Below are 26,988 nucleotides of genomic sequence, written 5' to 3'. Positions count from 1 at the left end.
ATTATATTTTAATTTGTGTTGTTCTTTTTCTTAACATAACTATTACTTTTATTTGTTTGGCAAAATATTTTTGGTTTTGATTTTGTTTAATTGTTGGCTTGCGACACCCTTGCACTATCGCACTAGCGGAACTATCGGAACAATCGGTTCCGCTCGTTTCGGCTCGGAACCAGTCAGCTCCGCTCTAGTCTACGCACCACCATTTTTGTTTGCACTGATGATAACCAGTAAAGTAAAAAACAACAAATCGGATTAAAAAACCGCCGCAAGATGTTCAATGGCATGGTGAGAACCATCCGCGACAGCGTCGTGGGCACCTACCCGTCCTGCCACGTGACCTCGCGGCTGGAGGAACGCCGGGCCAAGCAGCGGGCGATGCGCCAGGAGCGCAGGCGGAAACCGGACAAGCCGGACGACTTCGTCACCTACGAGGACTCGGGCAGCGATGAGGAGACGCCCCAGCAGCAGGAGGAGGTGCTGAACACGTCCTACAACCTGTGCGACTACCTGCGCAGCCGGGAGAGCGGTCTGCGAGATGTGGGTATACCTCTGCAATTGCACCATTGGACGTTGCATTGCTAACGTGAACTTTGCCCCATCTTTCCCTGCAGCGTCGCAGCGTCAATGTGGAGTACACCAGCCGCTATGTGCTCACCCACGACATGCTGCGCGAGACGCAGATCAGCCTGGGCTACATCAACAAGGTCTTCTGCTCCAAGTGGCTGAGCAGTCGGCAAGTGGTGTTCGGGACCAAGTGCAACAAGCTGCTCGTATACGACGTGAACATGCGGCGGGTGGACGCGATCCCCACGCTATCCAACAGCCGGGCGAACCATCCGGAGGTACAGGGCGGGCTGCACGCCATAGAGCTTTCGCCGAGCCGCTCCTTTCTGGCCACCGGGGCGCGCAACTCCTCCGACATTGCCGTGTACCGTCTGCCTACCCTAGATCCCGTGTGCGTGGGCGAGGGTGGGCACCGCGACCTGATCATGGGCATGTGCTGGCTGGATGACCAGTTCCTGGTCTCCGGCTCTAAGGACTCGCGCATGGCTCTGTGGCGCATCAACGAGGACCACATGGAGTTCCCGGACGGCGGCGAGGAAGCCTGCCCCACCTTTGCCACAATCCATCCTCTTAGTGTTAAGGAAGTTCGCACTGCCCAGAGGGTAAGTTTAGTGCTGCACATCGTTAGGAGTACTTTTCACAACCTGTTCCCTCGCAGATCCGATCTCTTTGCTTCAACAAGGAGTTCAAGGAGATTGCCGCCCTCTCCCTAAATGGCTACATTCACATCTTCAACGCGGAGACCTTCAAACAGACGCTCTCCCGCAAGCTGCCAAACTGCCAGGACAACGTGAGCATCGCCTACCACAGCGATGGCCTGTACGCGGTGGGGTGTCGCTCCTACACCATCCTGCTGGACGCGCGGACGCTGCAGACCATCAAGAAGATCACATCCCGCTACAGCGGCTGCGGAATCCGGGCCACTTCCTTCGAAGGCAACCTGCTTACCGTGGGCACGGGGCTGGGTATGCTCCTGTTCTATGACATCCGCGCCGGAAAGTATCTGGAGAGCAGTGTGAATGCCTCGCGAACGGTAGCCCTTAAATGCAGCAAGGGAATTGTGGTAAGAGGAAGTGTTACGGTTATGTCTATTTACAGTTTTAGCAAATATAAAATAAGAATCAAGGAATTCTCTGTTTTAAAAACAATAACCATTCACGTCCGTCTTTATTGTGTGTTGCAGTACCCAGAGGACGAGATGGATGGCTTCCAGCAGGTAAAGTACGTGCCCGCAATCTACACCCACTGCTACGACAGCACCAGGATGCGCCTCTTCGCAGCGGGTGGACCACTGCCGGCTACCCTGGTCGGGAACTACGCAGGCGTTTGGCAATAGATAAGCGTGGCATGCGATCATGGTTCACATTACTGATTAGTCTTTAGGTAGTTATTCGACTTGTGATCTTTAATCTTTTGGCATATTTCGATTCAAAGGGTTAACCTGCCCATGTATTCAGCCAAGTCCCAAATTTTTAACTAGCTTGATTTACTCAGATTTGGTTTTAATCATTTTTATGTTAGGTTTATATTAATGATATTTTATATTGTGTGTGAACAATATACACCGTTCATAAGTGTAAATGTATGCATAATTACCGATCCTATTTATATATAGTACATACAATACATGTAATGGAATACTAATTTATAGACAATGCATCTGATTTATAGTCTGATCTATATGGTAATAGAATTTCAAATTAAAGAAACTATGAAAAAAAACCGAAAAGAACTTCGATCTACAATGTGTGTATTGCTCAGAGAGTGCTGTATAGGGCACTCAATACAACGGATATGAACAGATGTATATACGAGTGTACAAAGTACGGTGTGCCAAATAGCAACGGGCAATTTTAAAATACATAAATATAAAAAGAAATTGTACAAGATTTACAGAACCTATGCTATGCAACTGTTCAATGACTGGCGAATATTCACATCCAATAATACCAAATATTATCATTTATATTTTAGGATGACAGCTAGTTATTGTTATTGGCGGCGCCTCCTCCACTCCACGCAGATAGGAATCCCGTCCAGCTGCGACTGCTGCCATCTGCAGATACTGGTAGAAAAAATACGGATATAAAAAAGAGGATTCATAACATTGATTGTAAGCTAATAGTTACCCTTCTGTCCTTTGGCTACAGAGTTAAGCATCTCCATCTCGTTGCGACTCAGACGGAGAATTGTATTAAGCACGGGAACCAAACGTTGCCGCTCATCCACGTTGTTTAGTGTAAGGAACTGCAAATTGATATAAAGTGATTTTAGAAGTGCAACAAACTGATGCTAATTATGCCTACCTTCAAGAAGACGTTCTTTAAATACTCGGAGTTGTGCATATGCTGTTCCCGCTCCTCAGAACGCTCTTGGCGGCGCAATTCCTCCTTGAGCATGTCGTTCATCTGCGTCAGTTTGGCCAGGTCCTGCTCGTTCTCAGCCAACAGGGAAGTCAAGTGCTTGACGCGGCTTTCTTGTATACTCAAGCGCTCCTTTGTGGCCTGCAGTTGGGCACTCTGGACGGAGAAGTCCCCGCGCGCGGCCATTTCCGCTTCTTCATCCTCCTGCTGGGAAACGCTGCGACCGAAATTGGTGATGGTAGTTACGGTGTCACTGGTTATTTGGTTCATTGAAGTGTTGAGCAGCTCGTCAAGCGGCATAAAGTCGTGTGAGCGTCTCGAGGCAGTGGAGATCTTTCGCTGAGCAGCCAAGTGCGCCAGGGAGGCATCGCCCACATGGCTATCCAAACCTGGTTCGTGGTCCATGAGCAAGTAATCGATCTTAGCCTGTTCCGGACTGGGCTCTCCACTCACGCCGGATGCGCTGCTATGCTGGGACACGTTAATCTGCTTCTGCTGTGCCTCCTCCAACTGCTGCTGCACCTTCTTTAATTGCAACTGGTGTCCGGCGTCCAGTTGATCAACTTGTTGGCGATGCTGTTGCATCAGGTCGTGTTGGAATTGCAGTTGGCGTTGGTTCTCCAGCGACAGCAGGTCGTTTTGCTGCCGCAGTTCGTCCACCAGTGTCAGGAGCTCTTTGCTGCGCCTTTGCAGTTCAGCGTTGTCCTGCCTCAGTGCCTCTATCTGACCATCCATCTGGGCTAGGCGTGCAGCTTTTTCATCATTGCTGGCCCGTAGATTGCGTTCACTTTCCCGTAGGCTGACTAACTCTTCTTCCAACTCTTGGTCCCGGTTGGAGCCCTTACTTTGGTTTTTGCGCAACACCGACTGTGCCTTCAACTTGTATTCGGTGTATTCCACTCTAAGATCATCTTGAGCCCGTTCCGCATTTCGGAGCGCCGTCTCCAATCGCATTTGTTCTGCCAAGTGCATTTCAAGCTCCTCTGTTCGCGTTGTTAGTTGCTGGGTGGCAGTACTTAGCCTTGACTCGTACTGCTGTGCGCTTTCCGCTAATTGAAGACGCAACTGCTCTGCCTCCAGCTTCGCTTTTTCAACACCCTTTTCCAAATCCTTGTTCTGAGTGAGCGCCTGTTGCTTGCTGTGAACGGCGTCCTTGACCTGCACCTGCATGCGATCAATCTGCTCCTTCAGCTGTAGAGAGTGGGTCGCCTCTCCGTTCTTGGCCTCTTCTAGGATGGCTATCTCTTTGCGCAATTGGACAATTGTGTTTTCCTTGCTGGCCAGCGATTCCCTTACAGCGTCCAGCTCACTGGACTTGGCCAACAACTTAGCACTAACTTCGGTCAGGGACTTTTCGGCCGCTTCGATCTCCAGGTTGAGCACACTCGAGTGCTTCGTTTTTTCCTTGGACCTTAGCTTCTGATTTTCTGCCCGGGCAGCGTTAAGGTCCTGCTGCAGTTGGACCTGGGCTAATTTGACCGCCTCCAACTCCTGCTTCAGGGCGCCGCTCTGTTCCATCTCCTTCAGCTGCTGCGTCTGCTCTTGCAGCTTCTTTTTAAGCTTGGCAGCCAGGGCCCTCAGTTTGTGGTACTTCTCCTCGTAGCCCTCGTCAAGTTCCCGCAAGCGGCTTAGTTCCTCGGCACGTGATATCGTCGATGTGGACAGGACATCACTCTGGGCATCAGCATTGGCCTGTTCCAACTCCTCAACACGACTCTGAAGTTGGTTTATCTTCTGAGACTTCTCATGCACCGCTTGCTGACTGCTGGTTAGTTGGGCCTCCAAATCCCGCTGTCGTTTAACCTCCGCTTCGTGCTGCTCCTGGAGGCGGGAAATGGCGTCACCACGTCCTTTTAGCGCCTCGTTTAGTTCCCGCATCTCGGTCAGCAACTCACCATGCTCCTGCTCCTTGAGGTGGAAGCGAGTGAGCAAGTCCTCGTTGTGCTGTCGCAGTTCTAAGCAAATGGCTTCCAGATCCTCCAGCTTTCTCTGCTGATTATTGCGCTCCTTTTCAATGACTTGAACAAGACTTTGCATCTGGTTAAGCTTGGCCTGGAAAAGGCTTACGTTCAGAGTTTTGGAATGGTTATTGTTCCTCTGTTGCTCTCTTGTTACATCTGCCAATTTTTGCTGGTCCTTAACAATGCTTGCCAACTTTTCAATGGCATTTAGCTTATTCAGAAGACGCTCCACATCTAGGTTACTCCTCTCCTGTTTTACCATTTGTGCCAGGCGGTCCAGCTCCTGAATCCTTTGCAGCAATCGCTTACGATCGACTCCGTTGTCATTATTGCTGCGATTCTTTCTTGCCATTTCGGTGTCCTGCTTTAGTTTTTCATTCTCGGCCTGTAGGGACGACATCTTTCCGCACAGGAGCTGCGAGGCCTTGATGATCTCCACCTGCCACTTGGAAATAGAGGCGGCGTACTCGTGTTGAGTCTCCAAGAGCACGCACTTGCACTCCTTGAGGTTCTTCAGTTTGCGGTAGACGTCGATGAAGCGATCCTTAAGGGAGTTGAACTTTTTACGCTGCTCAGAGTTTATCTCCTTGACGCTTTGGTACTTCTGCTGCAGCAGAGTCGAGTTCTCGGTCATCGTGACCAGTTGTTGGCGAAGGCTGGCGTTTTCCGCCTCCGCTTCCTTTATCTTGGCAATGTCCACCTCCAAGAGTTCCAGATTCTTGCGCTGCTCGTTGCCCAGGGAATTGACCTGTTGCATGGCCTTCTCCATGCGATCCACATCTGCAAGGAGGACATCGTTCTCGTCACTCAGCCGCCCAAGCTGGCGCTTCAGACTTTCGTTCTCGATCTCGAATTGCGCCAAGCGGTCGGCATCCTCCTTGGTCTTTCGCTTCAGGGTGTTCACTTGCTCGGTGAGGATTAGGTTCTTGTCGGTAAAGTCCTGAACCATCTCCTGCATGACTGGCAGGCTGCTCTGTTTCTCCGCCGCCCGCTTAAGGGCCTCCTTGAGTTGCCGGTTCTCTTCGGTGAGCTCTGAAAATGAGACGAAGAGGTCAGAAAAGTGGTCTCAGTTTTCTGGAAATTTCCCCGGGAATTGTTTCTCCCAAACTGACCATCCTTTGCCTGCTTCGCCTTCTTGGCTATGTTGAGCAGGCCTTTGTATTTGCTGATGATTTCATCTTTGCTCAGCGCCTCGATCGGATTCGCGTTCTTCTGGAAATGCAAATAGCAAGATGAGACGTCATCATCAATTTTAGTGACACCTTTCCACTGACCTGGGTTTCCCTCGGTGATGCGGTGTCCATGTTACTTGCTATCTGCGTGTCCTTGCATTTAATCGCGGACTGACCATCTACTCCTCAGTTTCTGTAGGTTGGAAATATTCCCTTTAGCCAGAAATCAAGATTGTTGAGAAATTGCTTTGGACCCTAAAACACTTTTGAGTGAAGAAAACACTGGTGGTGCCACACTAACAGCTGATAGGGTTGTCATCGCAGCCAAATTAGCGATGCGCAACTTTCCATGAGAAGGTGACGCAGAAAAACAGAAATAATCGTTAAAATTAATAATTGGAAAATGATCTATTTGACCACTTATTAATTGTGAAAAAAGCTTATATCTAAGAGCTTAGATTACAAAAAAATTAATATAAAATATAAAAGTAATTGATCCTTTTCTAAAATATGTTTGTAAGAACATTTATTTAATTATCTTTTTTTGACTGTCTAGGAAATATATTAATTGATGGGTACTATAAAAAAAATTAGCTGAAATGCTTAAGGTCACCATTATCATCATCAGCATTAAAGTTAACAAAATTTCTCCCAAAAAAAAAAATAAAATTATTTATTTAAGAAGTTTTTCTAATTTAACTTTTTATAAGTTATATTTTGGTTTTAACAGCCATTAGCTAGCTCAAATACTGGGCTAATTAAATAGTTTCCCAATTAACAACTATCGCACCTGCCTCAACTATCGACAGTATTATCGCTGGACGCTCATCCCTAGCACTGCAGTAAGCAAACAACATTTGGCATCTCTACTGTGTTCCCTTATCATTTTTCTTCATCCGCGGAAGTGATGGATTTGAGTGATAATAGCCAACTGGAGGATCAGTACTTTGTTTACAAGCATGAGCAGCTGTTCGGCGAGAGCTTCCCGCTCTTCAAGGAGATCCGCAGGCTGGGCAAGCTGTGCGATGTTACCCTGAAGGTGGGTGGTGGTCAGAAAAGAGCATTCACCCCCAGCTCGGCGATACGGTCATTATCTAGTGTCTAAATATAACGCATCCGAATTATTGCAGGTTGAAGATCAGACCTTCTCCGCGCACCGCGTCGTGCTGGCGGCGACCATTCCGTACTTCTATGCGATGTTCACCAACAACATGGCCGAGAGCCGGATCAAGGAGATCACCATGAAGGAGAGCGCCATCGAGCCCAGTGCCCTGGAGAGCCTCATCAACTACGTTTACAGCGGCCAGGTGCGCATTGACAACCAGAATGTGCAGAGCCTGATGGTGGGCGCCTCGTTCCTGCAGCTGTCCAACGTCCGGGATGCCTGCGCCAGCTTCCTGATCTCCCGCTTCCATCCGCACAACGTCCTGGGCATCCGCACCTTCGCCGACTCCATGATCTGCCGCCAGCTAATCGACGCCGCCGACAAGTACATCGACCAAAACTTTGCCAAAGTCTCGCAGTCGGAGGAGTTCCTCGCCCTCGACTGCGACCAGCTCCTGGAGCTGATGCGCCGGGACGAGCTCAACGTGCGCACCGAGGAGGTCATCTTCGAGGCCTGCATGAAGTGGGTCAAGTATGCGGAGGAGAAGCGCTCTGAGCTATTCCCCCAGGTGCTGGCTGCTGTTCGTCTGCCCCTGCTCTCGCCGCAGTTTTTGGCGGATCGTGTGGCTCGCGAGGAGCTCATCCGATCCTCGCACCAGTGTCGCGATCTCCTGGACGAGGCGAAGGACTTTCATTTGATGCCCGAGCGCAGGGGCCTGCTGCAGAGTTTCCGCACTCGCCAGCGATCCGGGGAGTTCTTTACCGGCCAAATATACGCCGTGGGAGGATTGGCCAGCACCGGGGAATCAGTGAGCACTGTGGAGATCTACGACCCCCTTACCAAGAAGTGGAAAATGGGCGAACAAATGTCCATGATGAGGTGGGTGTTGTGGAATACCTTTACTTTTATTCTTTCCCATTCTTATCTATTATACTTGCGTACAGATCTCGCGTGGGCGTGGCCGTTCTAAATGGCAAGCTGTACGCCTTCGGTGGATTCAACGGCACCGAACGCCTCTCCACCGTCGAGGTCTACGATCCGCGTAAGAACAAGTGGTCCCAGGGCTGCGCCATGCTCTGCAAGCGAAGCGCCGTGGGCGTGGCCGCCCTGGATGACTGTATCTATGTGTGCGGCGGCTACGACGGCGTCACCTCGCTGAACACCGTTGAGGTTTACTACCCCAAGTCCAACACCTGGAAGACAGTGAGTCAATGCCTACTTGTTCAAAAGGACGAGAAAGCTGATTCATTTTTAATTTCCCTATTTGCAGGTTGCTCAAATGATGAAGTATCGATCGGCCGGTGGTGTGACCCAACTAAACGGCTATGTTTATGCCCTTGGCGGTCACGACGGATTGTCCATATTCGACTCGGTGGAGAGATACGACCAGAATGAGGATGTCTGGGTGAAGATGTCGCCCATGCTGAACAGGCGATGTCGCCTAGGCGTGGCTACGTTGAACGGAAAGATATACGTCTGTGGCGGCTACTGCGGCAACTCATTCCTTCGCTCCGTAGAGTGCTACGAGCCGCAGACGGACACCTGGAAGCTGGTAACGCCGATGAATTGCAAACGGTCGCGTGTGGCTCTGGCCGCCAACATGGGAAAACTGTGGGCCATCGGCGGCTACGACGGCGAGTCAAATCTGTCTACCGTCGAGGTGTACGATCCGGAGACCGATAAATGGACCTTCATGCCGCCCATGTGCGCCCACAGTGGCGGCGTCGGAGCAGGGGTCATACGAATCGAGTAACCCACTCAATCTGCCTGCCAAATCCATTTCTCTAGCCACTCTCGTCTTAGGTAATTTATGTGAATTAAAGCGATATAGTCTAGCCTAGATACGATTGTTGAGTGTAACCAAGCTTTAGCGGCCCCTTGTCCGGCCGCCTCGTGTGCAGCTCAGCTCAGCTCCTCCAGCTCTTTCAAAATTGTTCATGTATTACTCACAGTTCTTTTAGTATTTGTCATTCCAGTTATGTAACTGTTTAGTTTCTACGCCTAGCCTTAAATACTCACTAAAATTTTAATCCTTTAAATAAACATGTGAAATGCATGTTGTGTGAAAAGAAATTTATTCTTTTCGTCCGCTTGCAATGTCATTGTAATTGGAACGCAACTGCTTGGTAAGTAAAGTAAAATTTAGAATAAAGTTATATTTTAAATCTTCAATACAAACGAAGTAACAAGCCCGCTTTAATTTTTTCTAATAAAATTAGGCCACACAACTAAAACATGCAATTACATATACTTTAAACCACGAAAGGTACGAAAACGTTGTGCACCCGTATCGATTTTTTCAAAAGTATTAAAAGTTATACTCTGATTTTTTCTAAAATTGTATTGAGTTTTTTAACAAAATTTTCATCCAACAAAAGGGTTGTGGATTATAATTATACCCAGAAAAAAAACCCCATAATAAAATTAAGCATTAAAATATTTGAATGTAACATTGTTATTCAAAATATAAACTTACTTAAAATAAGCTACAAATATTATAATGTAATTATAAACATATCTAATTGCTTTATCCAATAGGAAATATGCAGATTTACATTTTTATTTAATTTAAAAGTGTAACACATTTTGATTTAAACACAACACCTCTTAAAAATATTCAATACCAAGTCAAAATAGTTGGATTTACCATGATTTTTCTATGGCAGTATAACAAATACTTTTCCGGGTTGTTACTGAAATATCTTTAAAAGAAACAAAAAATATTTTGTATAGATTTGCGGTTTGAATTGGGTTGGAAAACATTTCTGTAACAAATGGTTTTCAACTTTATTCCCAAGCATATGGTATAATAATTATAATCAGGATCTTTTCAATGCAGTTAAGCTGCATATTTGACCTTCTGTGAGTTTCCTTCAAAAATTGTCTTCATTTAAAATTTTTTTAGCTTAAACTTTAACTACAAAAGAACAGATAATATTAAAATTGCATATTTGCCCAGATAGTTGCTTAAGGATAAACAAATTCCTTATTTTTTATGTTTGCTTAGTAAAATAGTAATGATTGATCTTATTTTTAATCTGTTACGAGTCTCATAAAAGGCAGATAACAATTCGTTTAATATTTCTCGTTTCTACATTTCCATTTCCAACTTTTAATATCGAAATTCGCCCATCGTATAAATCAATTGTGTTTCGAACAGCCATATGGGCGGCGATACGTTTTATTTGCTCAACAATAAATGGTTGACAAATAACAAAGCAATCTGAACGACAAAAAAGATGGGAAACAATGCGAGGGCGGGTTAATAATTTTATTACCAAAATACGAAACACATTATTGCTAATATTCTATAATTTTATTGCAAGTCTTTTGCTATGTGAAGTGCTTAAATTGTTTCTTTTTTATTATAACTATTAGTTGTTACAAAATGGCTTAACAAAAAAATATCGTTATACTAAATAAATACTTAAAGGTTTAATCTGAGCAAAAAAAATCTGAAGTTATGTGTATCTGGTACTAGTTAAAGTGTATATCTACACTTACAAAAGATACACCTCTCACAATTAATTTATTAAGAAGCTAAAGCGCTATACCCTTTAACCGACTTATGCTTATTGTGGGTGGCCTACAAGCGATCGACCTACCCTCGCTGAGACTCAGTTGGGCTTACTGTAGAACTCTTCCCTTAATATTTGTACACCTCCCACGCGCGGAATGCAATTTTAAATTCAATTTGCACCACCTGCACAAAGTGCAGCACCAGCAGAGCCATTTCCCAGCAACAGGTGGCAATGCGGCATCCGAAAATAGAGGCAAACGATACAAAACCAAAACAAAACCAATTTGCTGTCTATCACTGACCCATAAAATGTCATTCGCATCCGCTGCAAAAGAGCCATAATCCAATCAATCGCACACTTAGCGTCCATATTCCGCAGTTATCAGCTGGTTCCAGCGTGGGAGGGCCTTATCTGGTCCTGTTCCCAATTCGCAGTTGCGGCTATTTACACAAGCCAAAAGGCTTTGCGGCGGTCTTATTTGATTTCGATAATCAAATCACAAATTGCTTGTCTATCGATGGGCAATTTTATTTTAATTAAATGCTAATTATGTTTACCAATGGTTGGGGCAAATATTTGTTGCGTCACCGGGGGCATTTCGTTTAGTTGGAAATCCTCCTAATTGTGCAAGGGTGAGAATGGGCTATTTTCGGCACCGAAATCAGTTGCAATTTAAATGCAAATTTTAACGGGCTCTGTACACTGTAACTTTTACGACTCAATGGCGTTGGGCGGAAGGAAATCTCGAGAGAAATGATGCACAGATAAGATGGGGCCAGCAGGAAGCGACGGTGCTTCCACGTATAATTTTAGACCGAAAAACTGGCGTTGTAGTGGCTGCGAGTTGCAACAAGCGAACAACTACTGGTCCCCGGATGTGTGGCATCCACTTGGCCTTTCCGAGTGGCGCGTGGGTGTTGCGGGTGTCTTATCTTGAATGCCGCGACCTCGCCTCAAGTGCACCGTTGATGGTCGGGCCCGCTTAAATCTGCCAGAAACCAATTTTCCGGCTCAGTTTGTGACGCATTTGAGATAATTTCGTTTGTCCGCTTTAAATGCACATATTTATTTCAAAATAATTTGTCTCTGGTCGAAATAAGAGGCTGACAGTCAGAAATGAACAATTTAAAAGAAGTAATTTTTTGGCAGTTTGTTTTGCTTAAGTTTTTAGGCACACGCATTTAAAGTAATTTCTTTAATTTATAAAAATATATAAAAAAAAGTACTATAGATTTACTACCTCCTTTGTTTTATTTAGAACGACCAAAAAATGTATTTTTTAAAATATTTTTTTCAGTTAAGCACAGCTGCTTGTTATTTTAAATATCACTTGTGTTTAAATACATACATAATGCCACTTTGTTGGTCAGGACAATAGAGTTTTTTGCCTAATGGGTCGCATATGGAAATAAATTTAATTACAAATTTTTTGGACAAATAGCCAGGGAAAAACCAACAAAATGCATAATTTTTATATGGACATTTCGCATGCATAAGGTCCATCATAAATATTTAAATAAACCAAAAACCAAATGAGTACGGCAAAAGAAATCGAAATTATTTTTTCTTTATACATGTGGCTCTGCCAGTTGTCCAGTTGGCTGCTTTTCTCCGTTCTCATTTCGCCTTTTTTGCCATTTCGCATTTCGCCTACTTTTTGCATATGTTTTATTCACATATGCAAACAGAAATTCCGTTCAATTCAATTGCTCGGCGAGGAGGCAATTTTTTATTCCACGATGAAGTGGCGGCCGCATAAAAGAGCACACCGCCACACACACACACACACACAGCCACACCTCGTATCGCCTCAGATTCTATTCGACCAATTGTTGATATGCACGAGCACACACACACACACACACACACACACATCTGAACAACAGCCGAGCCACTTTGTGTTCGGTTCACCCTCGTGTCCTGCCGGTCGTGCTTCCTGTTTCGGCGTTGTCCTTCTTCAGCTTTTATAAAGGTCCGTTGTCGCTTCGATCTGTCGCTCAGTTGTTGCATACTTCTCGGCGCGTTCGTTACGCGAGCAGTACAAAGTAAAACAAACAGATAAAACTGAAAGTGAAATATAACTCCAAGGCAGATTGGCCGTATTTGTAAGTGAGCATTTCTGCCTAAGTTTGCAGTAAATTTGTGTAACGTTTTTACTATAACATCGTTTTATTTTTTAATTTTAATAAATCCCATTCCTTTATTATGTTGCCCAAAAACAAGAATGTGCGGTATTGAAAAGTTGGGAATATATTTGTAAGGTATCTTTAATTACGAAAGTATATTTAAAGGCAGTTAAAAGGTTTAAAAGAAGGTCAATCTCTTTTATTGAAGTCTAACAATATAGTTAACTAAAGATCACGGACCCAAACAATGATTTTTTGACACATTTATTTTTTATTTTTTTTTTCAAACGCCGCAAAACATTTTTACAGAAGTCTGTAAAAAAACATCTTTAATATAACTATTATTTTCGATTTCTGTTCTGCTTTTTTTCTCAAGTTTTTTTCTCAAATTAGCTTAGAAAAAATTCGTTTAATTTTCAAAAAACATTGTCTGGAATGAAGCTTACATTTTTTGACAAACGTTCTTTCTCATCTCATTAAAAAAGCTTTCTACAATTTTGTTTTTTATGAAAAATTATTATTATTGCCAAAAAATCCAACTCCATCATAAAAAACAAAACATTTGAAGTTTTGTTTTTCAGCATGTTCAACATCGGTACCAGATTTAATGTGCTATTTGATCTCTGGGGACTGTTTAATATCATCACCAAGTTTTTATGACAACGCAACAACAACCCACCGTAAAACTTCTTGGCTGGCTTGAACCCAATTTAGACAAGATAAAAAAAGAAATGTCACTTAATTCTCTCAAATTCTGCATATTAAAGCTGCAGTTCATAATAGACTGGGAGTTACAAATAAATAGTCTTTCCCTATACATATTATGGAATACAATGACAATGTGTTAATTGGCCTGATTAGCTGATAAGATCGTCATAACAATTGGGTGATAAAAACACACGTACAAACTTCTTGGAGAAGTTCGAAGTCAAGTTTCCTTTGTTTTTACATATTTCGGACCGGCGAGAGCGCCAACATTGTTTACGGAGGATGGCCGTCATCAATTGGCAGCCGGCGGCGAAAGCTAATAAAAAGCAACATCAATGCAGGACCCAGATTCCGGATTGGGATGGCGATGGCACACATCCGGTGGCAGCACGCAACGCCATCCCATTGGGGAGCACTCCCGAAAAGACACTACCGACCCGGCGGGATGGGATGGGATCTCATGGATTGGGATGGGGTGGGTGGACACGGGTGACATGAGGCGACGCTTTAAAACTGCCCCTGGGTCTTAACTTGTTTTATGTCAACTTGGACAACGAGAACAGGGCAATTACAGTATGTGTAGCCAGCAAAAACACAAATACTTGAGTTGCAGCTGCGCCTAAAGATCCTTTAAAATGTAAGCCACTGCAAGCGAGTGTGTGCGAGTGCGAGTCCGGGCCCGCACTAATTAACCCGGGCAACAACTGTAGCTGCCGGACTCATTACGGCAACAAGAGATGGCCAAGTGGGGAGTGATTCTCGGGTCCGGAACACTCCGGGTAATGGCGCACCGAAATAGCATCGGTATGGCAATTTAGGTAAATATTTTATTTCTGTTTAAGAACAGTTTGGAATAGCTTGAGGGCTTGGAAACTATTCAATTTTTAAGTTAGTATAAATATTTTAACATAATAGCACAATGAGTAAAAAGATTCAACAAAAAATGGGATTGGTAACTGAATATGTGGTGAGAAATGTATAAAGCTATGGGATATCTGAATATATAGATGTCCGCTTACTTGTTTTAGTTATTTAACTGGTAATTTTTTAAATAAACTAATTCGATTTTTATATTTTATTTTGAATTAAAACAAGATTGTTAAGTTTTTCAAGTCGAAACTGTTTTATAAATACGCAAAATCCATTTAAGCTTGAATATTTTTTATAAATAAGCAAAGATTTGAGACATGCACTCATTTATAAATCAACAGAACAGATCCAACATGTTTGGGGCAACTTCCCTAAAAACCCAAAATGGAGGGGGATTTTGTCACTGTCATAAAAAACTTTTAGGTACCTAAAAATCAACGAACCAAGACGCGACTCATTTTTCGACCCGTCTTTGACTTACAGTTCATCATCAGCGCGTTTCTGTGGATTTCAATTTCAATCATTAGGGATTAATTTGGCCAAGGCACAAAGGTCACACATGTCAGACCTGCCACTCCCCGCCCCTTTTGATATGCCCACCCACCCAAGGCTTTAATGAGTCTTTTACAAAAGGGATAACGAGGCAGAAAGGACGCGTCCGTCTCGGAGTCGCTTTTAATGTCTCACAAAGAACTTAAAGCGCATAAATTTACATTTAGATCTACATTAACGAATGATGCATGATGTGTGGCGATGGGATGCACGTCGCGGAAGCCCTTAGGCTCACGAGCTAAACGGTTCTCGCGTTCAGAATGGGGGTGTCCCGGAAGTGCAGCTCCAGGGAGGTGGGTGTCTGCTGGTACTCCACCACCACCAGGCGATTCGAGCCCACCTTGAGCACCGGTGCCGGCACATACAGGGTGACTTGCGGCCCCACCAGTGGCCAGTATCTGCCGAGGTTCTCGCCGTTCAAGAAGACAATGCCCTTGCCCCAGTCCGACATGTCCAGATAGGTGTCCGCCAGATCCGACTCCTTCTGGACGTTCAGGTTGCCATGATAGATGGCGGGACCGTGGCGCAGCATTGTCCTCAACTTCCTCAACTCATGGAAGCCGTGGCGAGATGCCTCATCCGACTGGGTAATCAGCTGCTCCAGATGATCGTACGACTCGAGCGGAAACTGGGTCATGTTCCAGTTGTTCAGCACATGCTTGTCCAGCCGCACATCCCGCAGGATGCCCTTGAAGTCATTGAGCTGCCGGCCATAATTGATGCGTCCCTGGTTCTCCACGATGATCTGCAACTTTCGCCCGGCACTTGCACTCAGCGATAGCTCAAAAACGGGTGTTTCCCTGGCCACCAGTCCCACGTACTCGCCATCCACGTAGACATAACCACGGTCCGCCACTCCGGGCACGTTGAGAATGCTCGGATCCCGCTGGAAGCTGGGCAGCCACGTCTCGTATAGAACCAGTCCAGAATACTGTCCCAGAGCCTCAAAGCTCTTAGGTTTGGCAGACTGCACAAAGCCGGTGGAAAGACGGTTTCGCGCATCCGGGGACAGCAGGCTGCAGCAGCTGATCAGACGCACTGTTCCGTAGGCTCTTTTGGGAACGGGTCCGGGCACCGGCTGATTGGGCAGTGGAAGATAGCGGGCAATGATGCGGCGCAGGGCCATATATTTTGGAGTGGGATCCCCCGCCTCCGTCATGGGTGCATCGTAGTCATAGCTGGTTATGTCCGCCATATAGTTACCCGGTCCGATCTCATTCGCACCGGCCGTGAATCCGAAATTAGTGCCGCCGTAGAACATATAGAAATTGACACTTGCTCCACTGTCCAGCATGTTTCTGGAAGACAAAGTAAAGTTTTATTTAACACGTTTTGTTTGGATAGTATTTAACGGAGCTATTAAAATGGTATTTAGTCATTAAGATAGTTTCTGGTCATTAAAATATTTTCTAGTCATTTAAGTAATTAAAGCTAGATAAGATAAATTTTAGTAATAAGCGAAAATACTTTCGTACTTTCGTTATTTTATATATTCTTGCTTCATTTACGAGAGGTCTTGGCCTTACTATTCCTAAACCAATACCATTTTAGATTAAACCCTGTTTTTTTGTATTTTTATTAAGTCGATCTTGAAATCAGTGAGTTTCAAGTATTAAATGGATTAAAACATCGTTTTTAAATCAAAAATGTACATTGTACATACTAGAATTAGGGTTTTTTCAACCAAGAAAGTGTAGTTTATAAGTTTAACTTACATAAAAGTAGTAGTAATCGATCCCGTGCTCACATTGGCCATCGGTTCCGTCCAGTGGGTTAACCAGCCGGGATAGTATTCGGCGTTGACCAGCGGACCCTTGGGCTGGTACCTCCGCAATTTGGCCCAAACGGGCTTGAGATCGTTGGTGGATCCAAAGTCCATGGTGGCCAGGACGTTCTGGATTTTACCACAGCGCAGCACACTGGGTCCGTCGTTGGTGAAGAGCACCGCATGGCCTTTGGTGTGACTCTCGGTCTCATCCCGAATCCAATTGCGGTAGTTGAGATCGCAGGCAAAGTAGGAACCGTATTCGTTCTCCACCTGCACCATGATAATGGGTCCTCCATTGCCGTACAGATATTTGGACATCTTGGCAAACAGTTGGGCGTACCATAACCGCACCTCGCTTAGATAATCTGAAAATAAAAAATTAACCATTAAGTTGAGCACAAAATAAAGTTCAAATATAGAATAAAGTTCAAGTATAAGTATTAATTAAAAAACAAATTAACTTAAAGTTTCTTTTCTATGCCACATAAGTTTTATTTTGCTACTTTGGTGGTATTATTATCTTATTGAGAAATTTCTCATACCCAATAGTTTAAATATTATTTAACAATCAATAATTAATTTCTTTAACATATTTTTTTTTTTTTTTGATTAATCCAACTGAAATAAAAGTTTTTTAAATCGTCAATGGTCGTTTAAATCAAAAAAAAATGTAGGAATAGGATTTACAAAAATTACAATTTAGTTTTTGTTTAGAGAAAAGTAATTTTCTTTTCGCTTGACTTGTGAGAATAGTTAATCAAGATACTTACTGACATCAGCTGTTCGGAGTTGAATCCCCGGATACTTGTTGAGCAGCCAGTAGGGAAAGCCGCCCATGTCCCGCTCTGCGCAAATATAAGGTCCCGGACGAAGAATGACCAGCAGATCCTCGCCCACGGCCAGACGAATAAAGTGCTCCAGATCGGCAATTCCACTCCAGACGTAAACGCCATCGCGGGGATTGTGCAATGACCACTCGACATAGCTAGTAGTTATTTGAAAAATGACTTGTCAATCAATAACAAGCTAGAATAGACTTACGTAGTCACTGCATTGAGTCCCGCGGCTCTCATGGTTCGCAGATGCCGCTGCCAGGTGGCTGGATGTGCACGGAAGTAGTGGAAGGATCCCGCAATGAACCGAAAGGATTTCCCATCCTTGAGGAACTGATCGTTGTCGTAGTCGACTGTGAAAGTGCGATTCGCTGAAACCGCTGCCAAAAGCGTGAATAGCCCCACCAGGACTACTAGACAAAACTTCATCCTTCAATTAAAAGAACAGATAATGTTTTTAATTAATGCGGTTTAATTAAAAAAATATTAATTTGTTTCTGTCTCTCTAATTTAAAGAAAATCAAAAGTGGCAATCTCAAACATCTCTTTTAATCTCCTTTAATTATTTCAATAATTTGAAATAATAAATAAACAAAGTAGTGTGCAACAAAATAAATGTAACAAAAGCTAGAAATGATTAAAATTAAAATCTGTTTTAGTATTGACTTAGTATAAAATGTTTATATTCATGGTAAATAATTTCAAATCCAATTTGTTTTAAAACCGTTTATAAACCCATTATCTAAATAACACTCCTAATTTCTTAAAGTGTTCTGTTTTCCCATTTTCCCAGAGCAGTGATTTTTCTTCCGGCTAGTATAAGTTCTTAACCCGTTCCGCTTCCTAGAGAATCAATCTAAATCATCTCGGTTCAGCTAAGCTCAGCTCAGTTGAGTTCATCGCAGTGCAAAGCGTGTCTCGTTTCAGTTGAAATGCTTCAATTGAAGTTCACGGCTCAATTGCTTAGTGACAACAAAACGATATAATCTTTTGTTTGTTTTGCTTATGAATTGTTTGGAATTAATTCCATTTACTCAAACCCTCCTATACTTCTTGGCGGCAGTTCGTCTTGGTGTGTGGCTGCATTCCCTTCGGGCCTCATTAATTAATGCAAGCTCAGCCTAAGCCAATTATTTAATCTGACTTTCTGGCACAGAGTAGAATTTCATGCGTACTTTTGTACATACTTCCACAGCAGCTGTTCGACAATAATAATGAATTGTTATTTCAGTATTCGGACACTTTATTATGGATTCATTCTTATCGCCACAAGTTTTTTCTTAGCTTTAACGTCTTCATTTTATGCGATTTGACATATGTACGTGTGTTTGTGTTTTATTTTATTTATGTTCTCGATGCGGATTCTTTTGATTAGGCTGAATCTATGAAAACATTTTCCAGGGAACATAATATTGTTTCTGCATAGTAAACAATTATTTTTGTGATTCATTGTCCTCTGGTGCTTGACTGCCATTATTTTATGAACGTTTTTCGCGTGGATAAGTTTATTATTTCATAAAATGATTCATTGATTAATTGAATTACTCATGTTATTCTAACATATTTAAAATTGACTAATTTGAACAACAAAACAATTTCCCTAGCTCATAACTTGACCTGTTCTCACTTTAAATGTTTACTTTCAATTATTTATTGTGAATATTCATTGATTATTTTAAAAAGTATTTAGCCTGCCTTTTGAAATAAGTCAAGTTTCAACTTTGATTGGTATAATGTAATATAGCAAATTGATTTACTAAAAAAAAATAAATGATTGTGATTTACTTTTGTGATTCCCTCCCTGTTATCACGAGAAGGTTTTTCAGACAGATAGATAGTCCTAGTCCTGATAAGTCAAATTCACCTTTAACCAAATGTTCTGTGAAGTACCAGCCCTGTTATTGCAACTAACCTTAAAATAAATTCAAGTCCATAAAAAAAGATTCCCGTATATGGGATTTTCAAAAATTGAACTAATATACAGAACCAAAGGGAGAATCAGAACTGGAACACCAACGAGGGCTCAAGTTGAGCCCAGTACATTAAAGGCATCTGACCTAAATAGATTATTTTGCATGCCCACGTACAAACACCCCCCCACCTGATTTTACATTTCTGTTACCCGCTGAGTGTTCCATTTAACTTAGCTGACAATTAGGCGAGAAAGTTTGCGATCGTGCATTGTTCTTTCACGGTGAAAGAGGGCCCAGTTGGTTCAGTATACAAAGCCTGCTGGATCGAGATCCAGCTATTGGCTTGACACTCACTCACCTCGGTGATTGCAACTAAACGTAGTAGAAGAAATATTTAACTTTTGCGTTGATATAGAGCAATGAACAAATAGAAACACGGAATGCAAACGCGACGTTGAGGAAATGAAAAGCGCGCCAAGCGATCCGCTTGAAACCCGAGTTCAAACTGATCGTGCGTTGACCAGAAACCCCGATTAAGTGCAGAACCGAAGATGCGGCTGGCAACATGAGGCCAGAACAATTGCACCGCAGCGGCAACATTTGTTGGGCAACATTTCGCTGAATGGAAAACTATAATTTGGAGAGATTAACAAAAATCACCTAAATGGCAACAAACTGTTATCAAATATTTAGTTCTTGTTGATCTACACATGATCAACGCATTTACAATCTTTTAAAATAATAAAAATAAGGTTTATTAAGAACAAATAATAGCAATAAGCCCACAAAAAAGATTATGATTTTATTGAGAAAAAATATTATGATTGAAAATTTTAAAATGGGTTAAAGCTTTTTTGGCTCTTCTAGTGGCAAATATTTTTAATAGCTTGAAGTTGAGCTAATACCAGAATAACTTGACTATATCATATGCTATACTATATCATAATCAAAGATATATTTTTAGGACACTAAACCATTCTACTTTTAATTTGGTTTGGTACATCAGATGATCCCTTACTTTTAACCTATTATATTGAGGGTTTCCCTATTTGCATCCATCGAGAGACTTTTCATGGCCCCGGGCAATAAGCTTTCCCTTTTAGCTGTCGAAGTCGTTTTCAAAAAATTAATGTAAATTTATTTAAAATACACACGCATATCCCGATGCCGGTGGAAATACGGAATTGGGCTGCAGCTGTTCGTCTAACAGAGAGTCAATTTAAAAGTACAGTCACGCCTCATTTTTTATGCATTAACTGTGTGTGTGTCCGCGTGTTTGCTTTGTCCCGAATTTAGGCCTCCTCGCATTCAAAATAGGAATGCAGCCGCAGGCAATTGGCCAAAAAATGAATTTTCCATGTTGTTTTATTATTAATTTCATACTTTTCTGCTGGGCTTGTGATTCAGTCCGCATGTTGTTGGGTCACATTCCGTGGGCCTTCTAGCCTTCCATCTGGGCTAATGGACCCATATTACCCGCCCACAAAAAAAAAAAAGGCACCCACACAAGCCATTGTGCAGGAAGCCGAGCATACAATGTGTTGGCCAAAATGTAAATCTAGACGTAGAACGCCTTGGCACGTCTTTAATCTCACACGCCTGTCGGCATTTTAAAGTGTCCTGTGGGATGCACACACACACACACACACACACCCCGAGGCAACTGGAAGTCACACAAACACGTTCGGGGACAGAGAGCGGCCTACATAGACAATTAGACAACAGACACGGCCAAGTTAACAGCTTAGCCGCATTAAGGCAGCAGAGGGAGTTGAGCCCGGACTTTGGACTACGGACTAGTGGACAATGGTCCGACTGTCCGCTGTCTGCCTCATGTCCTGATGTCCTGACGTCCTGATGTCCTGCCTGGACGTGGCCAGGTAGTTCGAGAACCGGAAGCTCGCCACACTAGCAGGCTGTTAATTTTGCAGCAGCAAACTTTAGTGGCATTAGTTGAATTGTACGGTGGGATAAGCAGGCCATTTACTGGTTTCAAAAGAAGCACAAATGTATGTCAGAGATTGTTCATAGCTAGAGCCACTTTAATAATATATCGACTAAAGGGCTAAATAATTGGTGTTATAGTAGATTTTGCAGCCTGTATTTGCTTAACAAATTTTGTTATATATATACAACTATGTTCTTGCTAAGCCTTAGGTCAAGGCTATAATATAATTTATAGGAATTTAATAATTATAATAATTATAATTTATAATTTAATAGGAAAACTCATCAGCCACCGTTGATGTAATGATCTTAAAATTCCTTAGATAATCATTTTTAATTAATTAGTAAATTTGTTTATTTTTTTGTTGGCTTGAAAGTGAACTTAAGCGTATACTCCTCACATCCCACTGTTCATTTAAAGGTCGACTCTCATGTGCTGATGCTTTGACATTTTAGGTACTTTCCTTTTCTCCCTGCTGTTATAATTGAAACTTTAAAAAGCAGGAAACTTTAGAGCCTCTAGCACTTAAGCTAAACTCAAAAACTCTAAGCAAACAGAGTCGCATAGAGGCGTCGTAAGCATAACACTGATGAGGCTTAAGTACCAAGCCAACCTGTTGATTGTAGCAAACTCAACATCAATTCAATTCAAATGCATTTCGCTAAGTTCAATTGAATTGCTGCTGCTCCTTTTCTCCCCGATGTGTTTGCTAGTCTGCGGTTGACGCCGCCGGTGGCAATCAATTGAATTACATGTTTGTTGTTTCCTGTGCGCATCGTTAGACGAGGCCACAGTTTTTACATCTATTGCTCCTGTTGTCCCTGCAGCTCCGACACCATCGCCATTTCCCCCCTGGGCTTGGGTTTGGTGTTATTCAGCGGGCCAGAGGCATTTGCATGGCAATTTGACTTTGCAAGGCGTGGCATAATCATGCGTGGCGTCAACTCGTTAGAGTTACTCGTGGCTGGGGATGCTGCACTTGGAAATGTACCTGAAAAAAAGTATACTCAAAAAATCATAGGCAAAACTGTTTTATTTTTTTACATATTAAAATATTATATTAAACAAATTATCATGCTATTTTGAAATAGTTTTTGAGGACTAAACAAACATGGTTTGTTTAAAATTTTTGATTAACAAACAGCTATGAATTTAGTGGAGTTCAAATTTTAATTTAATGTTTTAGCAAACAGGCTAATTAGATAGATTTAGCTTTTAGCAACTACATTTTTTAATTCATTTAGTCAACTATATTCTTTAATTAATAATATAATATTATATTATGAACATTTTTTACATTTTTCATTCAATATCTTTATTTTAAGTTAAATCTTTTTTAAACTTTAAGCAAAGAAACTACTTATATATCTTTAGCTCTTAGTAACTGCATTTTTGGATCCAAATAATCAAATTTAAGCTTTAACACAAATATATGCCGTTTAAAAATGTGTGTTCAACCAAATTTGAGAAGTGAATTAAAAATTCTTGAGTGTACATTCTCAATTTCTTCCTTTGTGTTTGCATTTGGGACTATAAATTGCAACATCAGCAGCCGTTACACTTAACATCGATTGCATTTCGCCACACGACCGGCAACCAAGCGAACGAATATACATATAAGGGTATTTTCACGGAAATTTTAACCACGCCAAATAACTTTAAATCTTTTAAGTTCTTATACAAAGTATAGCTTAAAATATCACTTAGCTACAAAATGATTGGTAAATAAATTTATGAAATCTAGGATGCTGGTTAACAATACTATGCAGCGTTTTAAGATGGCTTGTCCTAGGGAAATGCCCTCATGCATGTTGAAACCATTTGCTTTCCTTCCAAACCCCTTAACCCACTCATGCCTCTGCCTACCCTGAAACCCGACTACAAAAAGGTCAAGTAGACGCCGCCGCAGGGAATTTCTGAGTCTAAGTGCACTAGGGCACTTGCCTTATGCAAAAAAAAAAAATAAATCAAAACAAACAAAACAGGAAATGAAATGAAAAACATTTTTAAGGGTTTCTCTTATATGTGTTTTTTCGGTGTTTTCCCGGCAGTGAAATTTGTTCCATTTAAAAGAATACAAGTATTTATGCAATTTGAAATATAAGAGCTACATAGAGAAATATACTCGAACCGAAAGCTTTGGGTGAATCTATTATATTATAAAAACTAACTCTTTTAAAATTTATGACTTTATGATCCATAATAGAATTACTTATGTAAATTCAAATGATTGCCATTTAACAAAAATAAAAAAGCATTGACCAAAAATTATACAACATTTTCAGTAAATTTACTGATTCTAGCGTGTTATGTGTTATTGTCTATGTGTATAATAGCAAAAAATGATCATAGTGTGCTCGCTATAGTTTGGTTTATTTAAATCTGAGTTGTTTCATGCTATACAAAATATCAAAGCTGTGTGTATTCAATTAATTTTGGCGAATAAAGTCTTCAAACTTCTTTATTTTTACGTAATTCGATTGATTTATATATCAAACGCTGTTCTCCAAATTCCAGATGTAAATTTTCGGTACATTTTTTTTTTAAGTTGTGTTTTTTCGAGTTCAAAGAGGGGGGTTATATACAGTTGAAAGCCAAAAACATTATCCAGAATTTTGTGTTTTTTTTTTACCAAAATATTGTTTATAAATAAATAAATATAAATAATAAATAAGTATAAATATTAATCGGTGAGAAAAAATCTTTCATTAATTACTAAAAAATATATTTAAGAAGTTCGTTTTAAAATTTGTGTGTTTTCTTTATTACATGCACACTAAGAAAATAAAACAAAAAATAAATTTAATTTTTTTCAATTCCAATTTTACATAACCCTTTAAGTTTGCTTCTCCAGCAGCGCATTGTATTCCACGCCCGCCTAAAAGCTCGCCACGTCCAATGCGCACTCAGAGCGGTTTGATAGCGGTGGCGCTGCTGCTGCTGCTCCTGCTGCCGTCACCTTCGACTGCTACGGATGCGGAGGCGGAGGCGGAGAACTCGGCCAGTCCGCTGACTGGCCAGCCTGGCGCCGAGCAGCCGCGCAAGGTGGTGAAGCGGGCACCCACGTCCAGCTTCATCGGGATGCGCGGCAAGAAGGACGAGGAGGGGGACACGTCGGAGGGAAACTGGCTGGGACCCGGGCCAGATCCTTTGGACTACGCCGACGAGGAGGCGGATAGCTACTACGCCGAGAACGGGCGGCGTTTGAAGAAGGCGCCACTGGCCTTCGTGGGCATGCGCGGCAAGAAGCTCTTCCCGATCAATGCCGCCCGCCTGTCCGATGTCCTGCAGCACCTGGAGGAGGAGCACTTGCGGGATAGCCTGCTGCGGGACTTCTGGGAGCGCATGGCGACAGGTGAGGGGCCAGCTGTGGGCAAGCGGGCGCCCACAGGATTCACGGGCATGCGGGGCAAGCGACCCGCCCTCCTGGGGGGCGATGAAGACACGGAAGCGGAGGCGGACGAGGCCATGGAGCTGTCCCAGAAGAGGGCTCCGGTCAACTCGTTTGTGGGGATGCGGGGCAAGAAGGACGTCTCTCACCAGCACTACAAACGGGAAGCTCTCTCAAAGGTAAGTCTCATGAAAAGCTGTAATACTCTTTCTTTATTATTATTATTTAATGTTCTTAGAAATATAAAAATGAACTATAATTAGGACAATAAACTTTTTTATTAAACGAGCAATTTTTAAATTGTCTTTTCGATTGAGTATCGGTTGCATTGATTTATTTATTACTTTAAAATAAAATTGCTTTAAGATACCCAAGGCTAAACTTTAAAAATAAAGAAAAACAGAAAAAAAAGCTTTACACAAAAACTAATTTGTTTTAAAGTGTATTTATGGATAAATGTTCAAAAGTGCTTAGATTTTCCGAAAGACGAAATCTATTTTAAACAATAAACAATAGAAGATACTGTTGGCTTGCAATTCAATTTTGCGTTTTAGAATTGTTTTAAATTTACCTTTAATTATGGTTAGTTACTCCACAGCAAACCATTGCCATTTCTTATCACTTTAAATCAATGTGAAGATCTAATCGCCTCCAGTTCTGGCATAATTTCTTTAAAAAGTCCTACGACTTGGGAAAACAACAGCGCTTCGCAGACTTCAACAGCAAATTTGTGGCAGTGCGTGGTAAGAAGGCCGATCTGGAGGGAAATGGAATCGGAAACGGGGAGGATCACCAACAGTCTCTGGTACATCCCTGGCTCTACCTTTGGGGAGAAAAACGGGCACCAAACGGATTCTTAGGAATGCGCGGCAAGCGGCCAGGTAAGGCTGACAATATTTCCCAATATTGATAAATTATTCTCTATATATCTCTGTTCACTTTGGTTTTTTTTATATTACTATACTATAAAACACACCCAGCGAAAAACGGCATAGTAAAATGAAACATAAAATTTTTGAATGTCAAATGGTTCTTTAAAACGTGGTTTTGAATTTATTAACACATTAAATTAGTTTGTCCATTGTAGGCTTCAATAAATCTAAATTTGTTAATACTTAAAAATAATTTGGATTAAACAAAACACCCCTCGGGGCTGAATCAGTCCCGAAAATATATATTTCAATGTAAAAATATTTGGATTGCTATATTTTTTCTCTGAATGTAACAAAGAGGCTATATTGTAGGTATGAAATTGTATACCTACAGTAATTATATAATAATAAGATATTTAAATATATTTTTAAACTCAAAATATTGAAACTTAAAAAAAAAAACAAAAATAAAAGTTAAATAATTAAGGTCTACCTTTAAGTCTTTAATGAATAATTTGTATACTTGCTATTTTTTTTCGCTTACTTTGTAAATACCATTTAAGCTCTTAATTGATTCTGTATCGATTGACATATTTATATAACTTATTTTTCAGCACCTTTTGAGTAAGCGACGTTAAATGATTTAAATGATCTCGATGGAAGTTCCTCTTAGAGCTACGAAACTAGAAAACGCAAGAGTGGATGGACACAGGTGACCGGAAATGCAGTCATGCAAGCAGAATGGATCACAAGAGTGTTTCAAATAATCACAGGGCTGGAGATTATTTCAAACACGAACACACAAAAATACACGGATAAGATTTGCTCTGTTAGTTGACACAAAATTTTCAGCTTAATGTATGTATAACGAGACTTGCAAATACTGTATTGTACATTTTGTTGAAATTGAATGACGCTTCAAAGATTGTGTGGGTTTAAATTTAACTATTTGCATATCTAAGTGTAAACTTTTAATCAAAATTATAAAAAATAGATCAAGTGCACAAGTAAAATGAAAAATGGGAGACATTTGTTTATTTTCAAAACATATTCAAAGAATCAATTTCATTGTGGTACATCTACGTATACAAGAGATATATACACATGCATAATTAGCACAAATAAATATTGTAAATAATGAATAAATATTTATTTCCAAAACTGAAGGCGTCTTATCTATATGGAGGTGTCGTACAAATCACTTTAATTGAAATCCAAATACAAATTTTCTCTAGACATTTCAGCGACTTTTATTATTTAATTTTGATTTAAAATCGAAAGGGTTTATTAAGGTCGGCTTTCATTTTCCTCAATTTTGTAG

General features: G+C 41.7%; 5 protein-coding genes across 10 annotated transcripts; 3 read left to right on the top strand and 2 right to left on the bottom strand.

Moving 5' to 3' along the window:
- The first annotated feature begins 163 nt into the window (after positions 1 to 163).
- On the top strand, positions 164 to 2,297 carry LOC128253255 (DDB1- and CUL4-associated factor 12 homolog). The gene is made up of 4 exons (XM_052981560.1): positions 164 to 537; positions 612 to 1,166; positions 1,223 to 1,627; positions 1,748 to 2,297. The coding sequence occupies exons 1-4, from the start codon at positions 271 to 273 to the stop codon at positions 1,898 to 1,900; spliced, it is 1,380 nt and encodes a 459-aa protein (XP_052837520.1). The 5' UTR covers positions 164 to 270; the 3' UTR covers positions 1,901 to 2,297.
- Positions 2,050 to 6,371, bottom strand: LOC128253066 (GRIP and coiled-coil domain-containing protein 2). 2 transcript variants are annotated; one of them, XM_052981256.1, is made up of 5 exons: positions 6,163 to 6,371; positions 6,001 to 6,100; positions 2,871 to 5,920; positions 2,694 to 2,811; positions 2,050 to 2,629 (listed from the first exon to the last, which is right to left on the bottom strand). In XM_052981256.1, exons 1-5 carry the CDS (start codon positions 6,190 to 6,192, stop codon positions 2,547 to 2,549), a joined length of 3,381 nt encoding a protein of 1,126 aa, XP_052837216.1. In that variant the 5' UTR covers positions 6,193 to 6,371; the 3' UTR covers positions 2,050 to 2,546. The 2 variants fall into 2 exon arrangements, with proteins under 2 accessions (XP_052837216.1, XP_052837305.1); XM_052981345.1 differs by having other exon boundaries at positions 6,001 to 6,097.
- A 516-nt stretch (positions 6,372 to 6,887) lies between these two features.
- Positions 6,888 to 9,238, top strand: LOC128253201 (kelch-like protein 18). Its single transcript, XM_052981448.1, has 4 exons — positions 6,888 to 7,099; positions 7,191 to 8,044; positions 8,110 to 8,368; positions 8,436 to 9,238. Exons 1-4 carry the CDS (start codon positions 6,968 to 6,970, stop codon positions 8,916 to 8,918), a joined length of 1,728 nt encoding a protein of 575 aa, XP_052837408.1. The 5' UTR covers positions 6,888 to 6,967; the 3' UTR covers positions 8,919 to 9,238.
- A 3,431-nt stretch (positions 9,239 to 12,669) lies between these two features.
- On the top strand, positions 12,670 to 26,805 carry LOC128264469 (tachykinins). 4 transcript variants are annotated; one of them, XM_052999966.1, is made up of 4 exons: positions 12,670 to 12,791; positions 24,259 to 24,974; positions 25,451 to 25,676; positions 26,282 to 26,805. In XM_052999966.1, the coding sequence occupies exons 2-4, from the start codon at positions 24,303 to 24,305 to the stop codon at positions 26,293 to 26,295; spliced, it is 912 nt and encodes a 303-aa protein (XP_052855926.1). In that variant the 5' UTR covers positions 12,670 to 12,791; positions 24,259 to 24,302; the 3' UTR covers positions 26,296 to 26,805. The 4 variants fall into 4 exon arrangements, with proteins under 4 accessions (XP_052855926.1, XP_052855943.1, XP_052855917.1 ...); XM_052999983.1 differs by having other exon boundaries at positions 12,698 to 12,791; positions 24,262 to 24,974; positions 25,475 to 25,676; XM_052999957.1 differs by having other exon boundaries at positions 12,698 to 12,791; positions 24,262 to 24,974.
- Positions 15,013 to 19,958, bottom strand: LOC128264458 (beta-galactosidase). Of its 2 annotated transcripts, none has more exons than XM_052999935.1 (5): positions 19,815 to 19,958; positions 17,752 to 17,973; positions 17,481 to 17,695; positions 16,658 to 17,075; positions 15,013 to 16,240 (listed from the first exon to the last, which is right to left on the bottom strand). In XM_052999935.1, exons 2-5 carry the CDS (start codon positions 17,970 to 17,972, stop codon positions 15,181 to 15,183), a joined length of 1,914 nt encoding a protein of 637 aa, XP_052855895.1. In that variant the 5' UTR covers position 17,973; positions 19,815 to 19,958; the 3' UTR covers positions 15,013 to 15,180. The 2 variants fall into 2 exon arrangements, with proteins under 2 accessions (XP_052855895.1, XP_052855905.1); XM_052999945.1 differs by lacking the exon at positions 19,815 to 19,958 and adding an exon at positions 19,329 to 19,347.
- Positions 26,806 to 26,988: the final 183 nt, after the last annotated feature.

Source organism: Drosophila gunungcola, chromosome 3R, assembly GCF_025200985.1.
Source record: "Drosophila gunungcola strain Sukarami chromosome 3R, Dgunungcola_SK_2, whole genome shotgun sequence".
NCBI lineage: Eukaryota > Metazoa > Arthropoda > Insecta > Diptera > Drosophilidae > Drosophila > Drosophila gunungcola.
The sequence above is the reverse complement of the archived record's forward strand: the minus strand, read 5'-3'. Positions and strand labels throughout refer to the sequence as shown.

Excerpts from the sequence above, each read along its gene's own strand:
- LOC128253066 (XM_052981256.1), bottom strand. The coding sequence starts at position 6,192 with ATGGACACCGCATCACCGAGGGAAACCCAG. Across the intron at positions 5,921-6,000 it reads GGCGAAGCAGGCAAAGGATG|AGCTCACCGAAGAGAACCGG; the intron begins GTCAGTTTGGGA and ends TCTCATTTTCAG. Across the intron at positions 2,630-2,693 it reads TGTAGCCAAAGGACAGAAGG|TATCTGCAGATGGCAGCAGT; the intron begins GTAACTATTAGC and ends TTTTTCTACCAG.
- LOC128253201 (XM_052981448.1), top strand. The coding sequence starts at position 6,968 with ATGGATTTGAGTGATAATAGCCAACTGGAGGATCAGTACTTTGTTTAC. Across the intron at positions 7,100-7,190 it reads TGTGCGATGTTACCCTGAAG|GTTGAAGATCAGACCTTCTC; the intron begins GTGGGTGGTGGT and ends GAATTATTGCAG. Across the intron at positions 8,045-8,109 it reads GAACAAATGTCCATGATGAG|ATCTCGCGTGGGCGTGGCCG; the intron begins GTGGGTGTTGTG and ends ACTTGCGTACAG.
- LOC128264469 (XM_052999966.1), top strand. The coding sequence starts at position 24,303 with ATGCGCACTCAGAGCGGTTTGATAGCGGTGGCGCTGCTGCTGCTGCTC. Across the intron at positions 24,975-25,450 it reads AACGGGAAGCTCTCTCAAAG|TTCTGGCATAATTTCTTTAA; the intron begins GTAAGTCTCATG and ends AATCGCCTCCAG.
- LOC128264458 (XM_052999935.1), bottom strand. The coding sequence starts at position 17,972 with ATGAAGTTTTGTCTAGTAGTCCTGGTGGGGCTATTCACGCTTTTGGCA. Across the intron at positions 17,076-17,480 it reads ACTCCGAACAGCTGATGTCA|ATTATCTAAGCGAGGTGCGG; the intron begins GTAAGTATCTTG and ends TTTTATTTTCAG. Across the intron at positions 16,241-16,657 it reads TCGATTACTACTACTTTTAT|AAACATGCTGGACAGTGGAG; the intron begins GTAAGTTAAACT and ends TTTGTCTTCCAG.
- LOC128253255 (XM_052981560.1), top strand. The coding sequence starts at position 271 with ATGTTCAATGGCATGGTGAGAACCATCCGCGACAGCGTCGTGGGCACC. Across the intron at positions 538-611 it reads GGGAGAGCGGTCTGCGAGAT|CGTCGCAGCGTCAATGTGGA; the intron begins GTGGGTATACCT and ends CTTTCCCTGCAG. Across the intron at positions 1,628-1,747 it reads AATGCAGCAAGGGAATTGTG|TACCCAGAGGACGAGATGGA; the intron begins GTAAGAGGAAGT and ends TGTGTGTTGCAG.